Source organism: Natator depressus, chromosome 5 (genome assembly GCF_965152275.1).
Source record: "Natator depressus isolate rNatDep1 chromosome 5, rNatDep2.hap1, whole genome shotgun sequence".
NCBI classification, from domain to species: domain Eukaryota; kingdom Metazoa; phylum Chordata; order Testudines; family Cheloniidae; genus Natator; species Natator depressus.
In genome coordinates, this window is record NC_134238.1 from 94993554 (window position 1) to 95019069 (window position 25516).

General features: G+C 39.7%; 1 protein-coding gene across 1 annotated transcript in view; it reads left to right on the plus strand.

The window, feature by feature from the left end:
• The window catches only part of TRPM6 (transient receptor potential cation channel subfamily M member 6), a 146598-nt gene that overhangs the window by 94529 nt on the left and 26553 nt on the right, over positions 1 to 25516 (plus strand). The window contains exons 21-31 of the mRNA XM_074953237.1: positions 1792 to 2043; positions 4901 to 5075; positions 6396 to 6510; positions 7977 to 8176; positions 13752 to 13884; positions 15929 to 16827; positions 16981 to 17093; positions 18523 to 18646; positions 19847 to 19944; positions 23576 to 23634; positions 25153 to 25178. Of these exons, the coding sequence (XP_074809338.1) occupies positions 1792 to 2043; positions 4901 to 5075; positions 6396 to 6510; positions 7977 to 8176; positions 13752 to 13884; positions 15929 to 16827; positions 16981 to 17093; positions 18523 to 18646; positions 19847 to 19944; positions 23576 to 23634; positions 25153 to 25178 (2194 nt within the window). The remainder of the gene's footprint in view (positions 1 to 1791; positions 2044 to 4900; positions 5076 to 6395; positions 6511 to 7976; positions 8177 to 13751; positions 13885 to 15928; positions 16828 to 16980; positions 17094 to 18522; positions 18647 to 19846; positions 19945 to 23575; positions 23635 to 25152; positions 25179 to 25516) is intronic.

The following is a 25516-nucleotide window of genomic DNA, read 5'->3' on the forward strand; positions in this document are numbered from 1 at the left end:
TCTCAGCTTAGAAGCCAAGTTTTGAATGAGCATGTAGTACTTTTTCTGCTAAGGAGGTATTCACTGTAGACGAGGAAGCTTGCACTGCAGCTAGCTGTACGGCATTATGTTCTGTGGAAACACAGGCACATCTACAAACATACTGTTTGGTGAAAAAACAACCTTACTGAAATTGGATCCTCTATGCTAAGTACAAGCTACATTCCAAAGCTATAGATGATGTTAGTGACAGAAACAGTGGCGTATTGTCCACATTATTTTATGGGATGAGACAAATAATCCAAAATTCTCTTCATCCGATTATAATATTACCTAAACAAACACACAAACAAACATAAATAAAATAAAAATAAGTACCATAAATATTTTTAATATGATGTTGGAATGCTTTACTTACTGTTAAAAGCGTAATGGATACCTTTAATTTTTTTACCAATTTGAGACAATTCCTTGTAGTGAAAGTAGGGAACTAGAACACCTTTATCTCTCAGAACAGAAGAAACTTTTGAATTGTGACCCCTGCAAAAAGAGGAAGAGGACATTAAGGCTTTCAAAGGGAAGCCCAAATCTAGGGGAGAAAATGGAGTCTGGAACAGATGTGGAAGCTATATGACTGGATATGAGGTTAAAAATGACAAAAGGACACAAAAGGTTTATCTGATTTAAAAAAAAAATCACAGTATGAAACACCAACCATCTCAGAGGTCACAGCTGTGCTATGGCACATCTTGTTTGTGGATTCAGGAACATGTCAATCAAGACTATTAAACAGGATTTACAGGAGAATTTCTTAGTTCATGTACCAGTTCTGGTCTACTGGAAAAGTAACACTGTGTCTTACACATGCAACTGATTCATTCCTCAGGGCCTTGTTATGTTTGACTGTGCAGAAGTGTTTCCTCTAGATTGTATCAAGGAACTGTTACAGCCTTAGGGCCTGATCTTTAAAAATATTCATGTAAGTAACTACTCATGTGAATAGTCCCACTGAGTTCAGTGGGATTTCTCAATTACATGAAGTTACTCATATGAGTAAATTTTTGCAGGATCAGGGCCTAACATTTCAAAATCTCTCTTTTATTTGCTCCTTATCAGTTTGATCGTCCATAGCAGTGCATAATTGACCTCAATCATGCAATGTGTAAAGGTCTAATTTATGGCCTTCCAAGGATTCCACTTCACACATTTGCTTAGTGAAGCTGAAAATCCCTTTGGGGCACCCTTACAGTTCAAGAAGCAAACATTTCAATCTCTACCTTCCCAGTTTCCAACATTCCCTTTTCAGGATTGGCATACAGAGATCTTACTTTGTATTTCAGATCTAAACTAAAACACATTAATTACTTTAATGTCAGCAGGGTTGGGCTGGTATTTTCCATGACTGTGGGGCTTTTGAAAGGGTTTCTGTAGGTCATGACCATTTCTCCTCCAAACAAACCCCATATTTGTTTACAAAAAATACACATGCTTAGCAACTGCATACCACTTGCTCTTTTCTGCTATGGAATATATTACTCAGTGAATGAATTAAGAAGCAGAATTCATTTCTCAATAGAGAGAACTAACCTATTTGGTGTGGCAAGAGGGGTTCTTGAGCACTACGACCATTACTATTTCATTTCAAATTCCAGCAATCATGGAATTGCAGAGCACTGACCTTGTGAACTTTCATTGTAAAAACTTGCCATAAATCAAATATTTCCATGTACCAGTTGATGGTTCAGAAAGGGTGAGGGGCTGAAGGGTGAGGGTTTTACTGGCCTCCGTTATTTTTTCTCACTTTCTTTTTAGATATTTATTTCAGAGCCAGGAAAGTTCAGCCAAAAGGTGAACGTGTGGATTTACGAGTACTGGAACTTCACTGATTCCATAGCTATCATCCTGTTTATGACTGGTTTTGGCTTACGCTGGGCTGATCCTCCTCTTCAAACAGCAGGGAGGCTAATTTACTGCTTGGATATAATATTTTGGTATGCACGGCTCCTTGACTTCTTTGCTGTAAATCAACATGCAGGCCCATATCTGACGATGATTGGGAAAATGGTGAGTATTTGACTGCATTTTTGCACTTATGACACCTAATATGATGGACGAGTGAAATTCAGAAATGGACACAAAATGGAATGGTGACCAGACTAGTGCTGGGCTAATAATTCAAAAGTATTTTACCAACAAGTTGTGCCTCTCTTTCTGATCATAAGTTGTCCATGATCGGAGCACAGTTTTTGCTAATTTGTTCATTATTTTAATTTATCCACAGAAACCATTTTCTCTTGGTTCCTCAGAGAAAGGCTGCATTTTAGCTGAGCTTTCTGATCAACAGTGAGGAAAAAACAAACAAACAAAAATCCTCTCTAACTGTGGCAGACAGTGACTTAGTACCTTAGGTAATTCCCCTAGCTCTTGGAAACTGACATGATTATTTTATATTTAGATTCAAATAATTCTGTCTCATGTTTAGCAGGCAAAATTGCCCTGAGATCAAAGTTATTTTTTGCATCAGAATTGAGACTGAACTACTATATGCTCTTGAGAGAGATCTGTGGACTCCTGCTGTAATTTCCCTCAGTTATTGGGCAATGTCTTACTAATATTTTACATTTTGTCTCACATAATAATTATAGCACAGGTGAAATTCTTTTCTCTAAGCTTCATTGAGGAAGACCTCATGACTGAAATTCACCCCCGGTCAGAGGACCAGCTGAAGGCCTGTGAACCATTCAAATCCCACTTACGCCCTCTAAGAAGGACTTGAGTGATGGGTAGGCCTCATACTGGCTCTCTGAGGTGGCATGAATTTCACCTCTAGAGGATAATACGGCCAAGCCAATTTATGGAAATAAAACCTGGACTTCCCTCTCCCCAAGAAATGATGATATTACATAAGAACATAAGAACGCCCATACTGGGTCAGACTAAAGGTCCATCTAGCCCAGTATCCTGTCTTCTGACAGTGGCCAATGCCAGGTGCTCCAGAGGGAATGAACAGAACAGGTAATCATCAAATGATCCATCCCCTGTTGCCCATTCCCAGCTTCTGGCAGCAGAGGCTAGGGACCCCATCCTGGCTAATAGCCATTGATGGACCTACCCTCCATGAATTTATCTAGTTCTTTTTTTAACCCCTTCACAACATCTTCTGGCAAGGAGTTCCACAGGTTGATTGTGTGCTGTGTGAAGAAATATTTCCTTTTGTTTGTTTTAAACCTGCTGCATATTAATTTCATTTGGTGACCTCTAATTCTTGTATTATGAGAAGGAGTAAATAGTACTTCCTTATTTACTTTCTCCAGTCTAGGGTTGTCAATTTTGATTGGCTGTATTCCTGAAGATTTCATCACATGACATAATCTTTAATTAAAGATTAATTTTTAATTCCTGGAGACTCCAGGCCAATCCTGGAGGGTTGGCAACTGTATTCTCCATACCAGTCATGATTTTATAGATCTCTAACATATTCTGCCTTAGGTGTCTCTTTTTCAAACTGAAAAGTCCCGTCTTATTAATCTTTCCTCATATGGAAGCAGTTCCAGACCCCTAATAATTTTTTTTTGTCCTTTTCTGTATCTTTTCCAATTTCAATATATCTTTTTTGAGATGGTCCGATCACATCTGTGTGCAGTATTCAAGATTTATATAGAGGCAATATGATATTTTCTGTGTTATTTATTATCTATCCCTTTCTTAATGATTCCCAACATTATGTTACCCTTTTTGGCGGCTGCTGCATATTGAGTGGATGTTTTCAGGGGACTATCCACAATGACTCCAAGATCTCTTTCTTGAGTGGTAATAGCTCCTTTAGACCCCATCATTTTATATATGTAGTTGGGATTATGTTTTCCAATGTGCATTACTTTGCATTTATCAACATTAAATTTCATCTGCCATTTTGTTGCCCCTTCACCCTGTTTTGTGTGATCCCTTTGTAACTCTTCGCAGTCTGCTTTAACTATCTTGAGAAGTTTTGTATCATCTGAAAATTTTGCCACTTCACTGGTTACCCCTTTTTCCAGATTGTTTCTGAATATGTTGAATAGGACTGGTCCCAGTACAGACTCCTGGGGACATCACTATTTACCTCTCTCCATTCTGAAAACTGACCATTTATTCCTATCCTTTGTTTACTATCTTTTAACCAGTCACTGTCCATGAGAGGACCTTTCCTCTTATCCCATGACAGCTTATTTTGCTTAAGAGCCTTTGGTGAGAGACCTTGTCAAAGGCTTTCTGAAAATCTAAGTACACTATATCCACAGGATCACACTTGTCAACATGCTTGTTGACCCCCTCAAAAATTCTAGTAAATTAGTGAGGCACGATTTCCCTTTACAAAACCATGTTGACTTTTCCCCAACAAATAATGTACATCTATGTGTCTAACAATTCCGTTCTTTACTATAAGTTTCAACCAGTTTGCCCGGTACCAAAGTCAGGCTTACTGGCCTGTAGTTACCAGGATCACCTCTGGAGCCTTTTTAAAAAATTGATGTCACATTAGCTATCCCCCAGTCATCTGGTACAGAAGCTGATTTAAATGATAGGTTATGTGCCACAGTTAGTATTTCTGCAATTTCACATTTTAATTCCTTCAGAACTCTTGGGTGAATACCATCTGGTCCTGATGACTTATTACTGTTTAGTTTATCAATTTGTTCCAAAACCTCCTCTAATGACACCTCAATCTGGGACAGTTCCTCATATTTGTCACTTAAAAAGGATGGCTCAGGTTTGGGAATCTCCCTCACATCCTCAGCCATGAAGACCGATGCAAGTAATTCATTTAGTTTTCATATATTATTACTTAAATACATATATGTGAAAGCTGTGATTTGTACTACCACTCAGAATGAATATCACTATTTTAATACAGCTATCTGTATTTCATTTTTCCATGCAGACAGCAAACATGTTCTATATTGTATTTATGATGGCAATAGTGTTGCTGAGTTTTGGGGTATCACGAAAGGCAATCCTTTCTCCAGAAGAGTCTCCCAGCTGGACTCTTGCACGAGATATTGTGTTCCAACCCTACTGGATGATGTTTGGTGAGGTCTATGCTGGAGAAATCGATGGTAAGTGATCTTGATGGGACTACTAATGTGCTTAAAGTTAAGTATGTGCTTAAGCGCTTTGCTGGATTTGGGCCATACAGCTTGGACCAACAATAAAGTCCATACTTTATTGCCAAGAAGGCCAATGGCATTTTGGGATGTATATGTAGGGGCATTGCCAGTAGATCGAGGGATGTGATCATTCCCCTCTATTCGACATTGGTGAGGCCTCATCTGCAGTACTGTGTCCAGTTTTGGGCCCCACACTACAAGAAGGATGTGGAAAAATTGGAAAGAGTCCAGCGGAGGGCAACAAAAATGATTAGGGGACTGGAACACATGACTTATGAGGAGAGGCTGAGGGAACTGGGATTGTTTAGTCTGTGGAAGAGAAGAATGAGGGGGGATTTGATATCTGCTTTCAACTACCTGAAAGGGGGTTCCAAAGAGGATGGATCTAGACTGTTCTCAGTGGTAGCTGATGACAGAACAAGGAGTAATGGTCTCAAGTTGCAGTGGGGGAGGTTTAGGTTGGATATTAGGAAAAACTTTTTCACTAGGAGGGTTGTGAAACACTGGAATGCGTTACCTAGGGAGGTGGTGGAATCTCCTTCCTTTGTGATTTTTAAGGTCAGGCTTGACAAAGCCCTGGCTGGGATGATTTAGTTGGGGATGGGTCCTGCTTTGAGCAGGGGGTTGGACTAGATGACCTCCTGAGGTCCCTTCCAACCCTGATATTCTATGATTCTATGATACTAATTCAAAGCATGGTGGTTTCAGTGTGCATCTAATGTTAACTGGCTATATCATGCATTATCAGAAAGGAGAATAATCCCTTTAGGGTCTTTGTTAAATCAGCTTTAGAGCCTACAAATTTAACCTTGTAAATGAAGTCACAAAGCCCATGACAGAGCATGTGGGAGCTAGTGACAAAGCATTTTTCATTCAGGGGATCCTACTTTGGAATGAATTTCTGGAGGAGATTAAGTCAATCCAAAATCTGACCATCTTGAATAAATACTGCAGAGCCTTTTCACCACAGCAAGAATTACACTCATAACATTGAAACCCCCATCTACCCAAACAGCCCCCCACAAAAACCAGTAACAAACAAGTGTTTGTTGATTTGTGATTTGAAGAGGTCTAAGATTTTTCTTTAAAACAGAGGGAAAACTCCTCAGTTGGTATAAATTGGCACAGCTCCTCTAAAGTCACTAGGGTTTCCCTGCTTTACACCAGATAAGATCTGTCCTTCTACAGTGAAACACATATTAAATATTAACCTACCATGGCTATGCTGATTTATGTGGTAACTGTGGTTTTCATTTCCTTCCTCTGAAGCTTGTGAATTAAATGAAGACTGCCCTCCTGGGTCCTTCCTGACGCCATTCCTCCAAGCTGTATACCTCTTTGTACAGTACATCATCATGGTCAACTTGCTGATTGCTTTCTTTAAGTAGGTACCAATGACACGTTGTTGCAAAACCAAACCAAACCAGTGGCTATGCTGCCAATATTTCTACAGGAGGCTCCAACAAAAGCCCCCCCATTAGCCTATGATAAACCCCGAACTTCCAGGGTGTATTTGTGCTTGTAGATAGGTGGAGGTTTCTGTCATTTGGTGTAGTCTAATCCACCCTAAATAAAAAATCCTGATCTTAATCATTATTTTTATGAATCATAGGGGGTGAATTTATCTCTGGCAACCTTTGCATCCAGAGATGGAGAGTGCCATCAAAGATAGAGCAATCACACCAATTTCTCTTACAGTTTGGTGGTGGAATTTTAATAAGAGGCTCCCTGGAGACCCCTCCATTGCACAGTTAGTTTTTTTATTCTATAGTTTCAATATTTCAGTGGAGAAATTCTTTCAAATCTATTTCTAGCCATAGATTTTAAAAAAAATCAACTTGAAGAAATGCAGTGATTAGAGTTCAAGGCAATTGAATGATCAACATCCATCTTTGTTTCCATTCCCAAACAGAAATTCCTGTGTGGAAATTGTGGCAAGGCATGGATTTCTTTTTCATATATAGCTGTGAAATTGCAGTGTGAATTATTTCTATATTTAAATCTTCAATAGCAACGATGTGCTAAACCCAACAGTCCTGCAGTTTGGTTTCTTTCTCATGGGAGACAAATATTGGTTATCCTCAGTACAGATTTAGCTTTACATTTAATTATTCTCTCAGAAACAGAACTGGTGTTGTTATGATTCACTTCTGGGTCTTCGAGAGCCAGGTGTGACCGGGAAATTATAAATAGATTGAATTGAAAGCTGTGCCTCAAGACTGAAGGTCGCTTTCCAGAGCGTTGGCTGTTGTTGTACAATAAACTGTTGGATGTTTTTTCGGTGCCAAGTTTAGCAGTGTCACTGACCCCCAAAGAACCCTTTGCAGGAGAGCCTTTTGAACGGCTGCCTTCTGCTGTAGGGTGTTGGTGGAAGGAGACAGAGAGAGGGAAGTGGAGGAACTAGTACTGAAGAACAATTTCCATTTTGCAGCATTGTTTTGTTACAATCATTTCCCTGGCTGCCAGTCCTGATTCCTACATTTAATCCAGTTCAGATATTCAGGCAATGTTGAATTCTTGAGACTATTTGACAGGGGAGGAGGGGACTTGAAACACTCTGGTTGAGATTTTCAAAGCCACCTCAGTGGGTTTGATGCACAATTCTCTTTAATTTTAATGGGAATTGGATATCCAGATCTGTGAGGCAGCTTTGAAAATGTCAGCCTCTGTGCGTTGTCTGCCTCTACCTGCTGCTGCTTTGTTAAATTAAAGTTGCTAAACTGATTTACCCCATTTTAGGATTGGGCGCTTTGTTTCAATAGTGCAGTGTATCTGGAGACAGGCATCTTGTGTTATTATGTGTTCCTCACATGAACCTCTCTCTTTTTCTTCCCTCTCTCTGTTTTACAGTAATGTTTATTATGATATGAAATCCATCTCAAACAATCTCTGGAAATACAATCGTTACCGCTACATCATGACGTATCACGAGAAGCCATGGCTGCCACCGCCTTTCATCATTCTGAGCCACATTGGCCACCTCATAAGCCACATCTACCACCATCGTCCTTCAAATGAGCTGGATCAAGAGGAAGGCGATGTTGGACTAAGTAAGCAGAGGGCAGGTTTTCCAGGCCTTCTGCTGGGGAGCCTACAGGAATAGGTGATCAGGGATGTTTTGCTAGCCTTCCGTCACCTTGTTGGTGGGCTTGATAGTGAAAAGGACACTTGTTGAGGTTTGTACTGTAAGACCTAATTTGGCTATCAGCCCAGACCAGTAAGGGGTTGTGTCACCACCAGCCCTGCAATTCTGGGTGGCTTAAATGCTATGTTGCTCTGCCTCACAGCCCTGATGCTAACAGCCCACATACAAGCATGTAGGTCACACCCTGGCTTCCACCATCCAGTTACTTTTTGCAGAGTGATCACAACACCACCCCAGTTCTGAATTTCTGCCATATCATCTGCTTGTGTGACAATTTGCTGAGGTTTCCAGAACTGTGAGTTACAGTGTTACCCGATTTGCCTGAACAAGTGAGAGTTTTTGCTACTGCTAACGTTTGTGGGAACTTGTCAGCAAACTCTTAGGATTCTGCCAGTCCAAACCTTTGCTTTCAGACAACAATCAGTGAACCCCAATTCCCGAATCCCTCAGCGCTGACCAGTCCTCTCCTGGAACATTGACAGACATTAAGTTTGTTGCTCCTTTAAAGAGACAATATGCTGCAGCTTACTAATTTAATTGGAGTTTGACAAACAGCCTTATTTCAGTCACAGCATTGAAATGGTTTATAGTAAAAGTAAAGCAAGTTTATTTAACAAAAGGACATGGAAGTAAGTGATACCAAATATAAGGAATAAAGATAGACTGGGTTACAAGCAAACAAAAGTAAAAATACACTTACAAGATTAAAAATGAATTTCAGCAAGTTGCAATCTTTGCCTCACCTATATTTGGTTCCCAAAGACTGCAACCCTCTTGGTTGAAGGATGAAATGTTCTGTGGTTTCAAGAGCTCTGGACCCTTGAATCACTCAAGTGAGAGAGAACTCAAATGTCTTTTTGCCCCATCATATCACCCCAAAGTTCATTGTCTCTGTTTCAAGGGCCAGGAAGGCTTCCTGGTATTCTTTCCTTCCTGTGAACATCCTATCTCCCTGCTGATTCATATATGTTAGGGTAACCTCTGAGACCTTATCCACTCAGGGGTATGTTGGGATGGCTTCTGAGACCATATCCACTTGGTAGCCCCTGAGACTTTACCGTTTCCCAAGAACTCAGCTCGACTCCAAACTCATCACTGAGGTTCGTTTATTAGGATACAGTCAAACTATATGGAGCTGCTGAGACTCGTGTGGGGATGGGTACAGTGTAGACCACACATAGAGAGTACAGAATTATTAATCAGTTTGTATACACATTCTGAAACCAACTGCCACATGTGCCTTCTATTCCACATAGGATCACGTGCTCTGTGACTGGCTCGTTAGTTTCTGGGAAGCAATCTCTACCCAGATCATGAGCTGTTCATGCATCGCACATATGTCACCTCTTGCATACTGCTTATTGCCTTACTATCTCTTTTCTACTAGGTACATATTTTACATATTTACAAGGCTACTGTGAATTCATACTTTGTTCATTGTTGCACTTCCTTGCTCAGAATAAATCTACACTGAACACTTTTTTTCTTTCATAGATATAACTTTTTCAGTTTAATCATATGTTTTTCTCTTTTTGTTTGTTTTTAAGGTGTATTACTCAGCAGCATATTCCCAGAACCACAATGGTGGCTATAAATTGTATACACATTAACAACAAACTTAATGTCTGCACTATGGTTTGGAGGCTAACCTCCTTTAGGATAGCTCACCATAGGTTACCTGTTTTTGCAATGCTGGTATAATCACCTCACTACTTTGTTTGGATATGAGTTGCATGATGGTTACCAGCTGTTCCAAAGTGCATTCTGCTAAACCCTGATTTTTATTTCTACTATTTCCTGAACCAAATGAATTACAAGTTTATTACTGTATATACCACATGTAATAGCCTTGCACATATTATTACCCTGATCAGCAATTCTGACTATTAAGCTTTTAAGATCCAGGCTTAAGGGAGGAGTCCCAAACTTGGCTATACTTTTAAAACATCCTTTTACCTATATTTCAGTTACATTATTTAAAAAAATGATAGGAGATAATGTTTGTATTACCACAGGAAATTAAGGTGTGAAACAGCACATGGGCCAATTAAAATAACATTCCTCGGGTCCATACTGGAAGTAGTCCCCTTCATCCGCTACACACTACTGCCATTCCCAGTATACGTATGTTTATTTCACCAACTTACCAGCATCTCATCTATACTGTGCAATTTGCAGACTGCTGCACCAGAGTGAACCCACACGCCGTCAACTTTGTCCATAAGACATTACACATGCACATGTAAATATGCCCCAGGTGCAAACAGAAATACAAGTCTGGGGCTTTGCAAATGTAGTCACTGTCAACAATTTAGGGCGAAGGGTAATCTAGTGAATATGGCACTGGACTGAGACTGAGAACTCCTGGGTTCAATACCCAGTTGAGCCACAGACTTCCTGCATGATCTTAAACAAGTTGTTTAATTTCCCATCTGTAATATTGGGATAAAATGTCCCTACTTCACAGGATTGTACCTACATTCATAAATTTTAAAGCCGGACAGGGCCATTATGCTCGTCTAGTTTGACCTCTGGCATAGTACAAGCCTAATCCAGTAAGACAATATTCAGTAAAAATCCATTAATGATTCAGGTCCTAAGATACTATATGATGAGGCCATATAAATACCTAAATAGGCAGAGATGTCCAATAGTTAGTAATGGTCAGGAATCTATGCCTGATTCTTCAGGGAATGCAATTTTTGACCTATGCACCTGACTTATTGTGCAGTGCTGTACGCAGGTGGAGTTTTCCTTCTTGGCTGCTATAGCAATCAGGCAATGATGAGAAGAAGCATGACATTTGATGACCCCATCTCAGCGTGAGTAAATAAAAGCTGCTTTTCGATTTAAAGGAGCAGTAAAATGGAACCATTCAAAAGATTTGGTTATGTAAGTGAACGATATAAGTAACAGGAAGTTCCTGCCCAGCTAATTTCCTGCCCACATCCAAAATATCCTCTTTAAATTAGATACCAATGTTGATGTTACTTAGCTCCAGGATGCTCTACTCCATAGTAATGGACAACTTTATGCTTTTTGAAATACAGTGCATTGCAGTATGCATTCTTTATGCTTATACTGGGGTGATCACAAACACATCCCAGGTTATTGCTAATCTGTGCTTGCTGTGCTGAATATGCATTCCTAAAGATATCAGCCATGGTCAGAACTGATAACTGACTCTACATTCAAGATTAACTAGTCAGAGTTTAACCACTTCACTGCTAGTCGTTGTTTCAGCTCCTGTGCTGTGGAAGGAAGCCACATCATTCCTCTGAAGTAGTAATGTTCCTCTGGAATATTTGCATGCCATAAGTGAATAAACTGGGATAGCTTGTTTGTAGGGCACAGAAAAGTAAAAGAGCTGTTTAGCTCACTTAAAGTTTCTTTGAATAGAGAGGCTATTGACTTGGCTTCACACATTTTTTCAGAAAAACAGTTATTTCAGGTATCTGAATTTGCTTACAAAGCCAAAACTATATCCAAAACCGCTTGGCAAGTTTTTTCTGCATCAAGTTAAAGTTCTGTAGGTGAGTGTCTACCCAGGACGTAGGAAAAGAGTGCCACCAAGTGGAAATTGAATGCATATACAAAGGCATGGTGAGTGGAATCAGCCAGGCAAGAGCAGAAAGGTCATGGGAAGGACCTATTAGATTACTGAGTACATCCCACTGCAAAGAAGGACGTAGTACTCCAATAGAGGATGTACCATGTATTACAAAGACACAATAAAATATTTTAACATCAACCTTTGCTAGCCATTATCTCACAGTTTCCACACAGTTACCACAGTGTAGTGGGAAACTATGGTATCTCAAAAAGAAAAGGAGTACTTGTGGCACCATAGAGACTAACAAATTTATCTGAGCATAAGCTGTCGCTCACGAAAGCTTATGCTCAAATAAATTGGTTAGTCTCTAAGGTGCCACAAGTACTCCTTTTCTTTTTGCGAATACAGACTAACACGGCTGCTACTCTGAAACCTATGGTATCTCAGACACCACTATGTGGTAACTGCTGACAAATGCTGTCCATTGCAGTACAGTCGCTAAAGACAATGGCAAAAGGGAATTTGCAGACAGAGAGAAAGAAAATTAGGTCTATTTTTTTAAAGAAATTTTTGCCAAATGCATTGTGTGAATGGAGATAGTATAGTTCCCAAATCTGAGAATCCCAATACATGAAGAAACATATCTCTGGAGTGTTGAAAACCACTTTGAAGTTGCTGGAAAAAAATCCAAAGAAAAATGAATTTGGAAGAAGAAAACAGTGAAATATCCTGAAGAGAAATTCTCCAGAGACTAATTGTTTGATACTGTTTACATGTCTTAGCAGTAGCTTAGACTTGACCAATTCTGTGAAAAAATCTTTTATTGCTCTACTGTAAGAATAGTCTCAAAGCATGCCAAGCTTGTTACATGTATCTGGAGTTGTACATTTAAATATGTATTGCAATATCCCTTGGTTAATATTTGTATACATATGAATGTTTGAAAGCAATTAAGTGAAAAAGAACTCCATGACTACCTATCCCACAGAATGTTTGAAAGAGCTCTGGTTGCTATAGCTGGCGTAAATTCTCTTTAGAAATGTTTTGAGACAAGGTAGAGCAGTCATATGAAAGAAGAGCCTCATAAGTAAGTCATATAGTGGAAAGTATTGGCTATTAGGTATAACTATATAAACATAATGCATGAAAATACTGGAGAGAAAATGTATCCCTAAGATCAGTTATTTGGCTGTGCATTTTCAAGTCTTTTTATAAAATGAGTCAACATGCAAGAGGGCTTATATCAGCTGCCCTTTCTCTCCTTGGATTGAGAAAGATGCTATAAAGCACATAAGCATATATTTGGAGTGTACACACATCACCAGTCTCCATATATAAGCACAGTTTCAAGAAACAAAAGGAAATATATTTTAACAAAAAGAAAAGGAGTACTTGTGGCACCTTAGAGACTAACCAATTTATTTGAGCATAAGCTTTCGTGAGCTACAGCTCACTTCATCGGATGCATACTGTGGAAAGTGTAGAAGATCTTTTTATACACACAAAGCATGAAAAAATACCTCCCCCCACCCACTCTCCTGCTGGTAATAGCTTATCTAAAGTGATCACTCTCCTTACAATGTATATGATAATCAAGTTGGGCCATTTCCAGCACAAGAGTGGGGTGGGGGGAGGTATTTTTTCATGCTTTGTGTGTATAAAAAGATCTTCTACACTTTCCACAGTATGCATCCGATGAAGTGAGCTGTAGCTCATGAAAGCTTATGCTCAAATAAATTGGTTAGTCTCTAAGGTGCCACAAGTACTCCTTTTCTTTTTGCAAATACAGACTAACACGGCTGTTACTCTGAAACCTGCCATTATGCAAGGCACTATATTTTAACAGTTTCTTTCTTTTTTAGTAAAGCAGGACAAATGCATTTCTTTGTCGGTATGTTTGGTACCAGCTATCATCTTATTTGTTTAGAACTCTACCTGAGTGATGAGGAGTTAAAGAAACTTCATGAGTTTGAGGAGCAGTGTGTGGAGAGGTACTTCCATGAAAAGAATGAAAGCTTGAATTCCAGTGACAGTGAAAGGATCCGTGTGACATCAGAAAGGTATGAGGGATTTGCTGCTGCTGAAACCTACCTAGAATGGGATATCCATTGCAGTATAAAAGACTATCGGCTAACAAATGTTTTGAGTACAAAGTATGGTTGCTCCACTTTATATGTGCAGGGAATGAGGAAAGGGCTTATATAGCCCTTTCTCCCACCCTACATAGAACTGATCATAGAAGGTTAGGATTGGAAGGGACCTCGGGAGGTCATCTAGTCCAACCCCCTGCTTGAAGCAGGACCAATCCCCAATTTCTGCCTCAGATCCCTAAATGGCCCCCTCAAGGATCAAACTCACAACCCTGGGTTTAGCAGGCCAATGCTCAAACCACTGAGCTATCCCTCCCCCCTATCCATAATGTATCCATTTAAACTAAGTGCAAAGTGTGGCTGGTTAATGCTTCTGGCAGAAGTGCACTCCCACATGTGTGCAGTACATGAGCAGTTGAGGGTGTGGCTAGGGAATTGCACCATTTTACCTTTGCAAACTATGTACCACTAAGAGGATGGTAGCGGGGTGGAGCGTATGCAACAAGTTTTTATTTGCAGGCTTATTAATTACCAGGGATAAACATTCTCCTAACAGTGACCTCACATTCTCCTTACAGTGACCCTAGATGATGTATACCTATCATTCATGATATGGAGGCCTAATATCTACAGCCCGTATGGAATTACCTTTGTTATAGTTTCAGCTACACTTCCTCCCTCTAGTCATAACATGTCAAAGGTGTGCTAGTTGGGACTTCCAAAAGCACAAGTGCTGGCCTAACTAAGCTTCCTCATTCCCCACTTTGTGTGTAAATCTCGCACAAAGTGTCACCATTGAGCTATTAGCATAAATTTGTTTTGCCTGGTGAAATGTAGCCCACTTAACACACTATCTACTCATGGTCTTCATTTTCCATATACCAAACCAAAATGCATACAACAAAATGAATGAGTCTTATTAAAAAATGGCCGATAAAAAGATAGATTTGTCCATAGAGCAAATTTCTATTATACCAGGAAGATCTGAGTTAATTGAAAACTGAACTGATAAACAATAGATCAGTTAAATTAAAATGTATTTAGCAGAATAGAAAGAATCCCTCTTAAAAGAATACTGCTTAGATGAATAACATTTTTGGATCACCAAGGTTTCTTTTGTAGCATGATTTCTGTTCAGCACAGCTGCTGGTTTAGATTCTTGGAGGTATCCAGATACACTGCATCTTTTAGATACCATGCTGCTAATAGAATGCAGTTCCTCTTGTGTACTGCCTACCGCTAGGTTAATTCCTTTGTACATTGGTGGGATGACATATGGAGAGATTATATGATCTGATCTATCTATAGCTAGAACTAAGGAAATCATTTAGTTAAAATTAACTTATTGAATCATTTCAGGTTGGGAACTTTTCACAATGTACATTAGGGGTTTGAAGGCCTTAAAATATTTTGCTTGACTGGCAGATGAATTCTACAGAGAAAGTAAAAGTTAACATTCAGATGTATAAAATATGACCAAGGTGGCAAATAGATCCTTTGACAAAAGTTCTTTTCCCGCCAGGCTTTTATATGTAAGAAATGAAAAAAAGTAATCTGTAGTCCTGTGAGCCCTTTTAGAGTGTTTTTTTTTGCACAAGAAAGAAAGAGACCTCTGAAGACAGAAGGGCTCACAAACAATTTACCCATCCTTTCTGGTTCTCTCTTATTCTCCATGATCATTAACTTTGTGCCAGGGAGTGGTGGTTGATTTGAATGTGTTAATTATTAGAGGAGATTACTCCCAATGGAAAAGTCAGTGTAAAATTCATTTTAGGCTTTTTAGCTTTTAGCTCAGTAGTTCTGAATGTAGATCATGAATCAGGTTAGTTTATTATCACATGGAGGTGTTTATGAAGATGGAAATCACGGTAGAAAAATAGGAGTGGATTGTTTAATTATAGAATGGTAAAGATTTCCTCTGTTTTAAAGTTTTCGTTCATCATTTGGAATAAAGAAATAAAATAATAAAAAGATTTCTGCTTTATTAGTTTAATATGGGTGTGTTTTTCCCTAGAGTGGAGGAGATGTTTTTGCTGCTGAAGGAAGTGCATGAGAAGGTGTTCTACATCAAAGACTTTTTGCTTTCCCTGGACAGCCAGCTAGGACACCTGCAGGACCTCTCTGCCTTGACTGTCGATACCTTAAAAGTTGTTTCTGCTGTAGACACACTGCAGGTAGAAAAGGCCCTGCTGGCTGAGACAAAGCACCGAGCCTGTAGGAAACTGCCACATAGCTGGAATAATGCCATGTATTCAAAGACTTTGAGCAGTTTGGAATGTTTGAATGATAAGAATTACAACTACTACAGCATGCCTCCTTCCATTCTAAAGAGCTTGGCAAGAAGTCAGTGGCGATCAGCGTGCCGTAGTCACATTGTTGAAACTGGGGACTACAAGGAAATGAAGATAGCAAGCATCCAGATAAAGCAAGAAATAGAAAGTGACACGCTCACTTCTGGGGTATCCTCTGAGAGTAAATCAACCCCTGGATACGGACAATTCCTCTTGGTCCCTACTGGTCATCAGGGAGCTGCTTCCACTGAAGAGGTGCCCTCACACCACCCCAGTGAGGTAACCAGAGATGGTTATGTGAACTGGGGGTTCTCTGAAGGGGATGAAAAAGGAGTTTCATGCAGTGAGAAAAGGCAGAAATCATGCATTCATTCCTCTTGTAACAACGACTGCAACTGCACCCGTAGCACTCCACAGCATGTCCAGATAAAAGCGTCAAAATCCTTCTCTTACAACTCAGACAAATCAGGATATGACAGTGATACCTCAGAGCCTGAGCCCATGTGCCAGCGCAACACCATCTTCTGGATCAACCCACTCAGGAGAGACTGGACTATCCACAAGAGCAGCAGCTTTCAGTCCCTCAAGGGAAAGAAAGTGGGGAAGACCTGCAAAACCAAAGGTAGAAATCTTATTTTACGATAGCATCTTTCACTGAGGTTTGGGGAACTGCACAGGGGGAATATTATTCGTTTTAATATTATTTATTGAGCCTTCACTTTCTAATAAAATCTCTGTTGTATAATCATTTAATTTTGTTTACCTTTACCCTCAGAGCGATCGAAATCTGCTGAGTTGATCCCATCTGTGTGGACAGAAGCAAAACAACAGAATAGAGACAGACAATCCCAGGAGGACAAGAAGAAACAAAAAATGCTTCAGGTGCCGGTAGGTACAGGTGTAAGTGGAATGCCATGTTCTTAATCTGCCTCGGTAGCTCTTTAGTGACAGTATCGTAATAGGGGATAGTAAAGTTAGCATTAATGCCCACTGGGGTTTCAGCCCTGGAAAAGTACTGCAGTCATGATCAAACTGGGAAGTCCCTAAATAATTAATCCCAAATCTATTGTCTTGCTTTGTTTTTGTTTAAATTCTCTTTATTTCAAACGTTTAGTGGCTCAATCCTGCACCCATTGAAGTCAATGAGAGGTTACCATGGACTTTAAAGCGTGCAGGATCAGGCCCTAAATCAGTTTTGTGTGGTAAGGACTCTGCCCTCTCTTCCTGATTAAGGCCAGGGTTTGGGAGGGTGCACTTGAATAACGTCCGGGACAGAAGGAAGGAGCAGCTTCAATCCTCCTTCCCTAAGTCCTAGCTGCTTTTTAAAGGAGTGTGGAGTGCATCAGTATTTTTTACAAAGAGATTCCCAACATCCTTTTGAGCTGGAGAACAGTTATCCCCATTTTAGTGATGAGAAAACTGTGGCAGAGAAAGGTTTAACTCATTTACTTAATAATGGCTTATTGTGCGGCCTTAGCAGAGTTATGAACAGAACCCTGAAGTGCTGATTCCCATCACTAGACAGCATGATAAGCGATTATATTTTAAAGATTGTGTATTAAAAAGTCACAGGACTTTCATTTTAAATATCAGCTGACCAGCTTTGTAACATTTTCTATACATGTGCAGTGGGTTTTTTTCTGCAACATGTAACAAATACAGAATATATTTTTCTCAATTATTATATTTCATAGTGGTTAGAGCTGGAATCTAGGCAAGAGAAAACCCTAGGTTTCGTCCTCTGTCCTGTCACTTGCCAGCTAATATTGATCAATTTTCTGTGTTTCAGTTCACCAATCTATAGTAAGGGAAGAATAATACAGTATAACCTGAGTTACCTGAAAGACCCATAGGACACCAAAATCTTCAAGTTCCTTTCTGCTCTTCCACAAAATATTATGTGCTGAATTGCTTTACCATATAAGCACTTCAGCCAGCTTTGCTTCCCTCACAGCCTCTGATCTTCCCTGCACTGCCCCTGTTCAATTGTTTGGCCTTGGGGAAAGCTGGTAAACCACTTCTGTTATTGAGCATCATTTTTCTGAAGGTCTGAAATCTGAAACAGGGCACAAGGGGCATTCCAGAGGTGTTTGGATAGGGGAGGTTAGGATAGCTAAGGTACGCTGCACTTCTCTTTCTCATGGAGGTATTTTGAGACTTATTTCATATTGTTTGTAAAGCATTTTGAGACCTTATACAAGTGAAAATAATTATTGCTGGCATTCCTCTTGCAATGATTCTAAGAACCATGCTACAGAGGAGCTGCAGAGCTGTTTGTCTTAAAACATTGAGTAAAATTTTTTCTGTCCCCTGCCAGGTGATTACAGTGGATGGTTGTCTCCAGAGCACTCAAATGAGTTCAGAGCCAGCAGAAAGCTGTTTCTTGGGTGAAGAGAAATACAACAAGAACTGGCTAACTGCATCTAATTTCAATCAGCTAAGTATGTAACACTCTTCAGCTGATGAAGCTCAGAACTCCTGAATAAACCAGTAACAGTTCATGAGTCTAAAGTGTCATGAACCAGTACCACCTCAGGAGGCAAATTATAGGGTCAGATTATGAACAGACGCTGTACACACACATTCCCCCCAAACAGAGGGATGGGCAGACAGAAGCATGGAGTGGGTGGACCCTGGGCTTCATCTTCCTCCAGTTTGCTGGCCACCACTGCTGAGCTGTTCCAGGAGTTGGGGGAGTAACTTGCTATTTTTGTGGTACAGAAGCAGATTACTACCTCTCAGGAGTAAACAGGGATTAGGGAACTGAACTGTGTCTCTGTGAGGCATGATTCCTGGCCTGGGGAATTTCTGGAGTATCACAGCATCTCACTGTACAAGCACAATCTAGCTGCTATTGGTAATTTTTGCAGAGGTTTATGGTCATAGGTATTACTATGATAATGCATACGTTGGTAGATTAGTTGGTTTTTGGTAATTTTCATCCATTTGATGTACCAACCTTCCATTTTCCATTTGCAGCATAATGGGTAACTGGCCATAAATTCTTAGAGTACTCAGATGTCATTGCTCAGAATACATTCTACATGGAGAAGTAAATTTATGTCACCTGTATTTGAGTGATAAGTTCTAAGTAATGTGTGCAGTGTAGTTGTAGCCATGTTGGTCCCAGGATATTAGAGATAGAAGATGGGTAAGGTAATAACTTTAACTGGCCCAACTTCTGTTGAGAGAGACAAGCTTCTGAGCGACACAGAGCTCTTCTTCAGGTCTAGTTCAAGTTCTGAGGAATGACATTTTGGACTCTTGTATAGGAGTGATTCTCTAGCTCTTTCATTATACAGGCCTCATTTTAAGAGTGAGATCCTCCAACAGATCATCTTATCTCCTGACTCTGTCTCTACACAGCTCATTACATTTTGCAGACCACCAGGAAAAGCACCATGGAGCACTGGTGCTCTACAGATCATAGTGTGAGAAGACCCGAGCTACACTGGAACCTGTAGGCTAAGAGAAAGTGGGAACAATCTACTTCACTTTTGTGAAATTCCATTGTTGCTTTTAGATTGTTGGCTTCTAGAGTAATACATCATACAGATATTTGATGGGTGTTTATTTTACAGTAATAATGCTTTTCATTTCAGTTTTAGAAATATATTTTCTCTGATTACTTTCTTGGTTAGGTTTGGAACGTCTCAGTTATATGCACCACAAAATGAAAAATCAAGAAACTGGTAGGCGCTCTTTGCAAATCTGTGACTCTCTGAGGCAGTCTCAAGAGGTAAGACCTGAGGACATATCATGGACCAAATCTTCATATAAATTATTGTAGCTTCCATAGAGCTACACTGATTTTCACCAGCTGAGCTTCTGTCTAATGAGACACCTTTTGATGTGTGTGAAATTTCATTTCATGCTGGCAAGCCACATCTTCGGTAGTAAATGAATACTTAACAGCTATTAACACTTAGCAACAATTAATAAAGTAGGATATTAAACTAGTGAATCAAGAAATGGGAGTGTGTATGAGGACAATGGTCAGAAAGGTGAGCATTTATTAGTAATTCTCTAGGCCATTAAGCAAATACACAATCTGATGTAGAATGTGTGAGCAGAGGTGATTAGAGAACCAAGGCAACCTTTGGCAAGTTCATCTTCTTAGCTATTAGGTGACCATATTTATTTCATGCAAAGTGAGAGTTAAATATTTGTTCTAGTGCAAAGATGTTTCCTACTGTATTTAGAGTGGTTTTCTTAATCTCTGATTTTTAAAAAATTATGATTTGTCAGAACTGATTTGCAACCTTATATGACCGACTGGCTAAGCAGCAGCTCTGCAGAAAAGGACCTGGGGATTACAGTGGATGAGAAGCTGGATATGATTCAACAGTGTGCCCTTGTTGCCAAGAAGGCTAACGGCATATTGGGTTGCATTAGTAGGAGCATTGCCAGCAGACTGAGGGAAGTGATTATTCCCCTCTGTTCAGCACTGGTGAGGCTACATCTGGAGTATTGCATCCAGTTTTGGGCTCCACAATACAGGAAGGATGTTGACAAATTGGAGAGAGTCCAGTGGAAGGCAACAAAAATGATCAGGGGGCTGGGGCACATGATTTATGAGGAGAGACTGAGGGAACTGGGCTTGTTTAGTCTGCAGAAGAGAAGAGTGAGGGGGGATTTGATAGCAGCCTTCAACTACCTGAAGTGGGGTTCCAAAGAGGATGGAGCTCAGCTGTTCTCAGTGGTGGCAGATGACAGAACAAGGAGCAATGATCTCAAGTTGCAGTGGGGGAGGTCTAGGTTGGATACTAGGAAACACTGTTTCACTAGGAGGGTGGTGAAGCACTGGAATGGGTTACTTGGGGAGGTGGTGGAATCTCCATCCTTAGAGGTTTTTAAGGCCTGGCTTGACAAAGCCCTGGCTGGGATGATTTAGTTGGTCTTGGTCCTGCTTTGAGCAGGGGGTTAGACTAGATGACCTCCTGAGGTCTCTTCCAACCCTAATCTTCTATGATATAGGTCCAGATCCTTAGCTTGTGTAAATCAGCATGTCTCCATTGACGTTAATGCAGCAATGGGAATTTACATCTGCTGAAGATCTGGCCCATAGTTCAGAAAAGAATGTGGGCAAGAAACTGGCTTGCAGAAATCTCTGTTCTTAAATGGCCTGGATGACGGCACAAATTGCATCTTTCAACTCATTGCAGGAGGTAGACCAGGGGTAGGAATGGAAATTAACAAGGAATAAATTGAGAACTGAAGTTGGGAAATTATCCATTCTTCTTCCTTTCTCAAGTGTAATTCATTTTAGGGAAGGGAGCACATTTCCTTGCCTGATTCTTTTTTTTTTTTTTTTTAAAGTTATTGTTCACTATAAATGCTATTTGTTGTTACTTTTAGCTTTTTTTCCTTAGACCATGAAAGTAGACTAGATGAACTTTTGTTTCTTGTCAGTTTCACTTTTTGACTCTCCTGTAGTTTCAGAGTGTTGTAGTTTGAGTTCCAAACACAACAGAGCAAGTTTAAACAAAAGAATTTTATATTGAAGAAACGAAATTATAGAAACATTTCTACTGATCCTAGATTCTGTAAAACATTAATTTTGGGGTTTAAGTCAATTTGACAATAAGTCTTTAAAATAGGGCACAATATATTTTTAAGAAATGAGTTTTCCCTGGGTTAGTTCTTCTCAGACCGATCTGTAGATCAACATTGGTCCTTATGCCTAACAAGATAAAACATTTTGAGAACAAACCAATGGATTGTGGGTGGGGAGGTCACCTGTTACCAGAGGAACTTTCATGCAAAAAGTAATCTCCTGAATTAAAACATGGGAGAACATCTGAGAGAGTTAATTTTAAAACTAAATTTAAGATAATATTTAAAGATTAGTTTTATCTAGTTTGTCTTAAAAGCTTGTCTCTGATCTTTTTATTTGAATCCTGGTGCACTCTTCTTTGGGGAAAGGAATTTGCCTTGGTCAGATTTTTCAGAGGAATATTGAAATATCTGACTAATACAAGAGGATATTCCAAAATTAGATTGTCCTATAGGAGCATTTTCCCTGATGTAGCTGGAAGGTTTTGCACTATTAAAGGGACTAAGAACCTTCGACTGACAGAAATGAAATATATAAAATCTAAATATCATATTGAAAAACTCCAATGTTCTTAAAAATACACCATGCTTGGTACTTCAAACTGTTAGATGTGAGATGTGTTTCCTTTGTGTCATGGCCTCACAGGACCCATGCTCTCTCAGCTCTGTAAGGTTCTGGGAAGAACCCCCTTCAGTCTGACAGCCCGCCTCAGGAGTCTCACTCTGGGGCATTAAGCCTTGGGCTCCACCACCTCTTGGAACTGCACCTCTGAGCCTTCAGCATGCCTATGTCTCTCTGTGAGCCCCCTCAGGGAGTCCATTCGCTCTGGAACCCCAGGGCCTCTACACCCTGACAGAGCAATGCAAACCCGCTCTCTAGATTGCAGTTACTCTCAGCCAGTGTAAAAAAGACGGGTTTATTTTGCATCTGAACACAGCACAGAAAGTTCTCAGGGCCTCAAACATAGAAAATTTCAGCATAGTCCATCTGGGCCCGTCCAACGCCCAGGTGGGCTCAGGCTGCTCTTTGTACCAATCCAGAAGCGACCTCTTTCCAGCTAACCACCCTATATCACCTTCCCCAAAAGCCCTTCCTCCGTATTTTGTCTTCTTTCCTGGGCAACCAGATCACCCGGACCCTCTCTCTTCCGCCCTTTGTTCTCTCCCTGGGCAAACCCAGCTGGCTTCCAAGATGGGGTGGGCCTCCAGGTCACCAGTTGCTAAGTTCCACTGTGTCCAAGCCAGGGTCCAGGCGGCTAGGTGAGGTCTCACCTGGTCCTCTGCAACAACAAACACCCTCTCCCACCACCTCATTAAACGTGCAGCACATAGGGAAAACGGAGACACAGTATTCATGCAAATCATTAAGCAAATCCCCCAGTTGGTCACACCTTTCTAGTGTAACACTGTAGGACACATCTTATTCATGAAATATTTATATTTCATATATTTCATTTTTCTGCTATAAAGGGAAATTCCCTACTAGTTTTTATGCTGCAAAATACTTCCATGTACATTTAGAGTTTTTTCACGGTGCAGTCTGGTATAACTAGATCACTTAAATTATTCTACTATCTACCTAAATGCATGGAGATTCTATAGAAAATTACAACCAGGACAATTTCATGTTCCAAATCAGTGTAGGTTTAATAGAGCTGTGAAACACTTAGGTTTCTGTGGGACCACTCACGGTAGTCAAATTAAGTACATGCATAAGTATTTGCAGGATTGGAAGCTTTATGAGTTGCTCTGATTATATATGTAGGACAGTGATATATAGACTGTACCCGTAACATCATTTTTTTTCTTCTCAGGATTTGACTAATAGCATGATTGGGACCACCAGGAAGAATAATCTGAGCAGGAATTCCTTGTATGTATTCCTAACTATTTTAAGATACTTGCTGCATACCTACAAAAGCAGACTCTATTGTAACCCAGTTCTGTAGATACTGCAGATTTCCATTTTAGTTCTATAACACATTTAGCATGAGGAATCTGTGCATATGTAAAATAGACTTTTTTCAATAAAATAAAGCTTTTTTGTTTAATTATAAAAGGCTATTTATTCCAATATAACTTCTAATTTTAGAAGGAACATAGATACTTTTATCTTTTTGTATCCCAGTATTATCTAATTTTCTCATTCAGTCACCACAGGATCTTAACTACTTATTCTAATCTCCTAGAGTGTGAAAGGCAACATTTGCTTTTGCTGCATACATTGTATATTTCTTTTTAAAATAGCAAAAATCCTGAAAGGCTGTCATTCTCTGATTAAAATCCTTTGTATCAACTCTGCATTGGCAATAAGTCTGTCTGCATTTGCAAAATATTTGACTTGCTTTCTATAAAGAGATTTTGGTGGTGGTTAATCTCTGATCAAAGTGAAATAAAATCAGACTGGCTTGAAAAGTGTCTTCAGTTTTCTTGTTGATTTCTTCAAACCTCTTGGATGTTTTTTCAGCTTGCTTGATAATTATCTTAATATTTGGAATGCTTTCCTGTGTGCTTCTTTTTCTCCCTCTCTCTCTGCCTCTGCCTCTCAAGTTCATCACTGCAGTATACATCCCCACTACTTAGTAACATCCCTGATAAAATAAATAAAAGGCACAAAGCAATTGCCACGTTCCATGATTTCAACATGGGACAGGGAAAAAATACTGTTCTTTTTAACAGTCCATTGTGGCATACTTGCAGGCAGTAGCCAACCTGCATACATGCTAAACTGAGAACTAAACTCACAGGGCCTAATTCTGCTGTCACTTACACTGGTCTGACTTCAGTAGAATTAGTCTTGATTGACACCCGTGTGAGAGGAGAATCATGCCCATAATCTTTTGTCTTTTTACCCCCTCCCTCAAGCAAAAAGCTTCCATCAACTTGAGGCAACAGAGACTGTTAAATATCAGAAGCAGTAGGGTTTACAGTATAGCCTCCCTATAGATCAGCTAACAAAGTGCAAGGCAACTGCAAAAAATTGAGCAAGTCTGATTTCATCCTGTAGAGGGCAGTGAGATACATACCAGCCAGTACATCAAAACGTAGGTTAAAATTAAAAAGCAAACAAACAATACACCCACCCACCACTCATATCTGATTGAAGTGCTCTTTAAACAATATTGTTATTATCTAAACAAGACAGTGACCCAGAATTGTAAGCACAAATCAGAGAGGGGAAAATGCAGAGAAATACTGCTGTTCCTTAGTAACAAGTGATCAGCTGTATGTCAAAGCAAAAAACGACTTTATGCTAGTGGTTCTTGTGTTTTATGAAGTGAGTTTAAATCTTTGTGAGTTTGAATTCACATAGTTCAAATCCTTTCATGTCATTCTTGTTTAATCACAGAAAAGTTTGAAGCATAATTTCCTATTATTGGTTCTAAAACAGGTTCAGAAGTTCAAGCGGCATTGACAGTAAGTTTTTGATTGATTATTACTTGTCTTTAATTCTTATTTGTAAATCCTACTTTCACAATTCTGAAATACATGACCAGTGATTCCATTGTAAGCATGGAGGGTAAACAGGAAGAGGGTTAATAATAATTAATACCCAACAGAAAGAACAGTATCTTTAGAGTTTACTACAAATAATGTGATAATATGTTTTCCTCATGCTAAAGGAAATTTCCATCTATTTTGCTCAGCCCAGCAATATAAAATATCACACACTTTTCAGCAGGAATTAACTATGCTGTGCTTAAAAAGAGACAGATGAATTCTATCCTTTGGATTGCAAGAGGGTTCCATTGGGT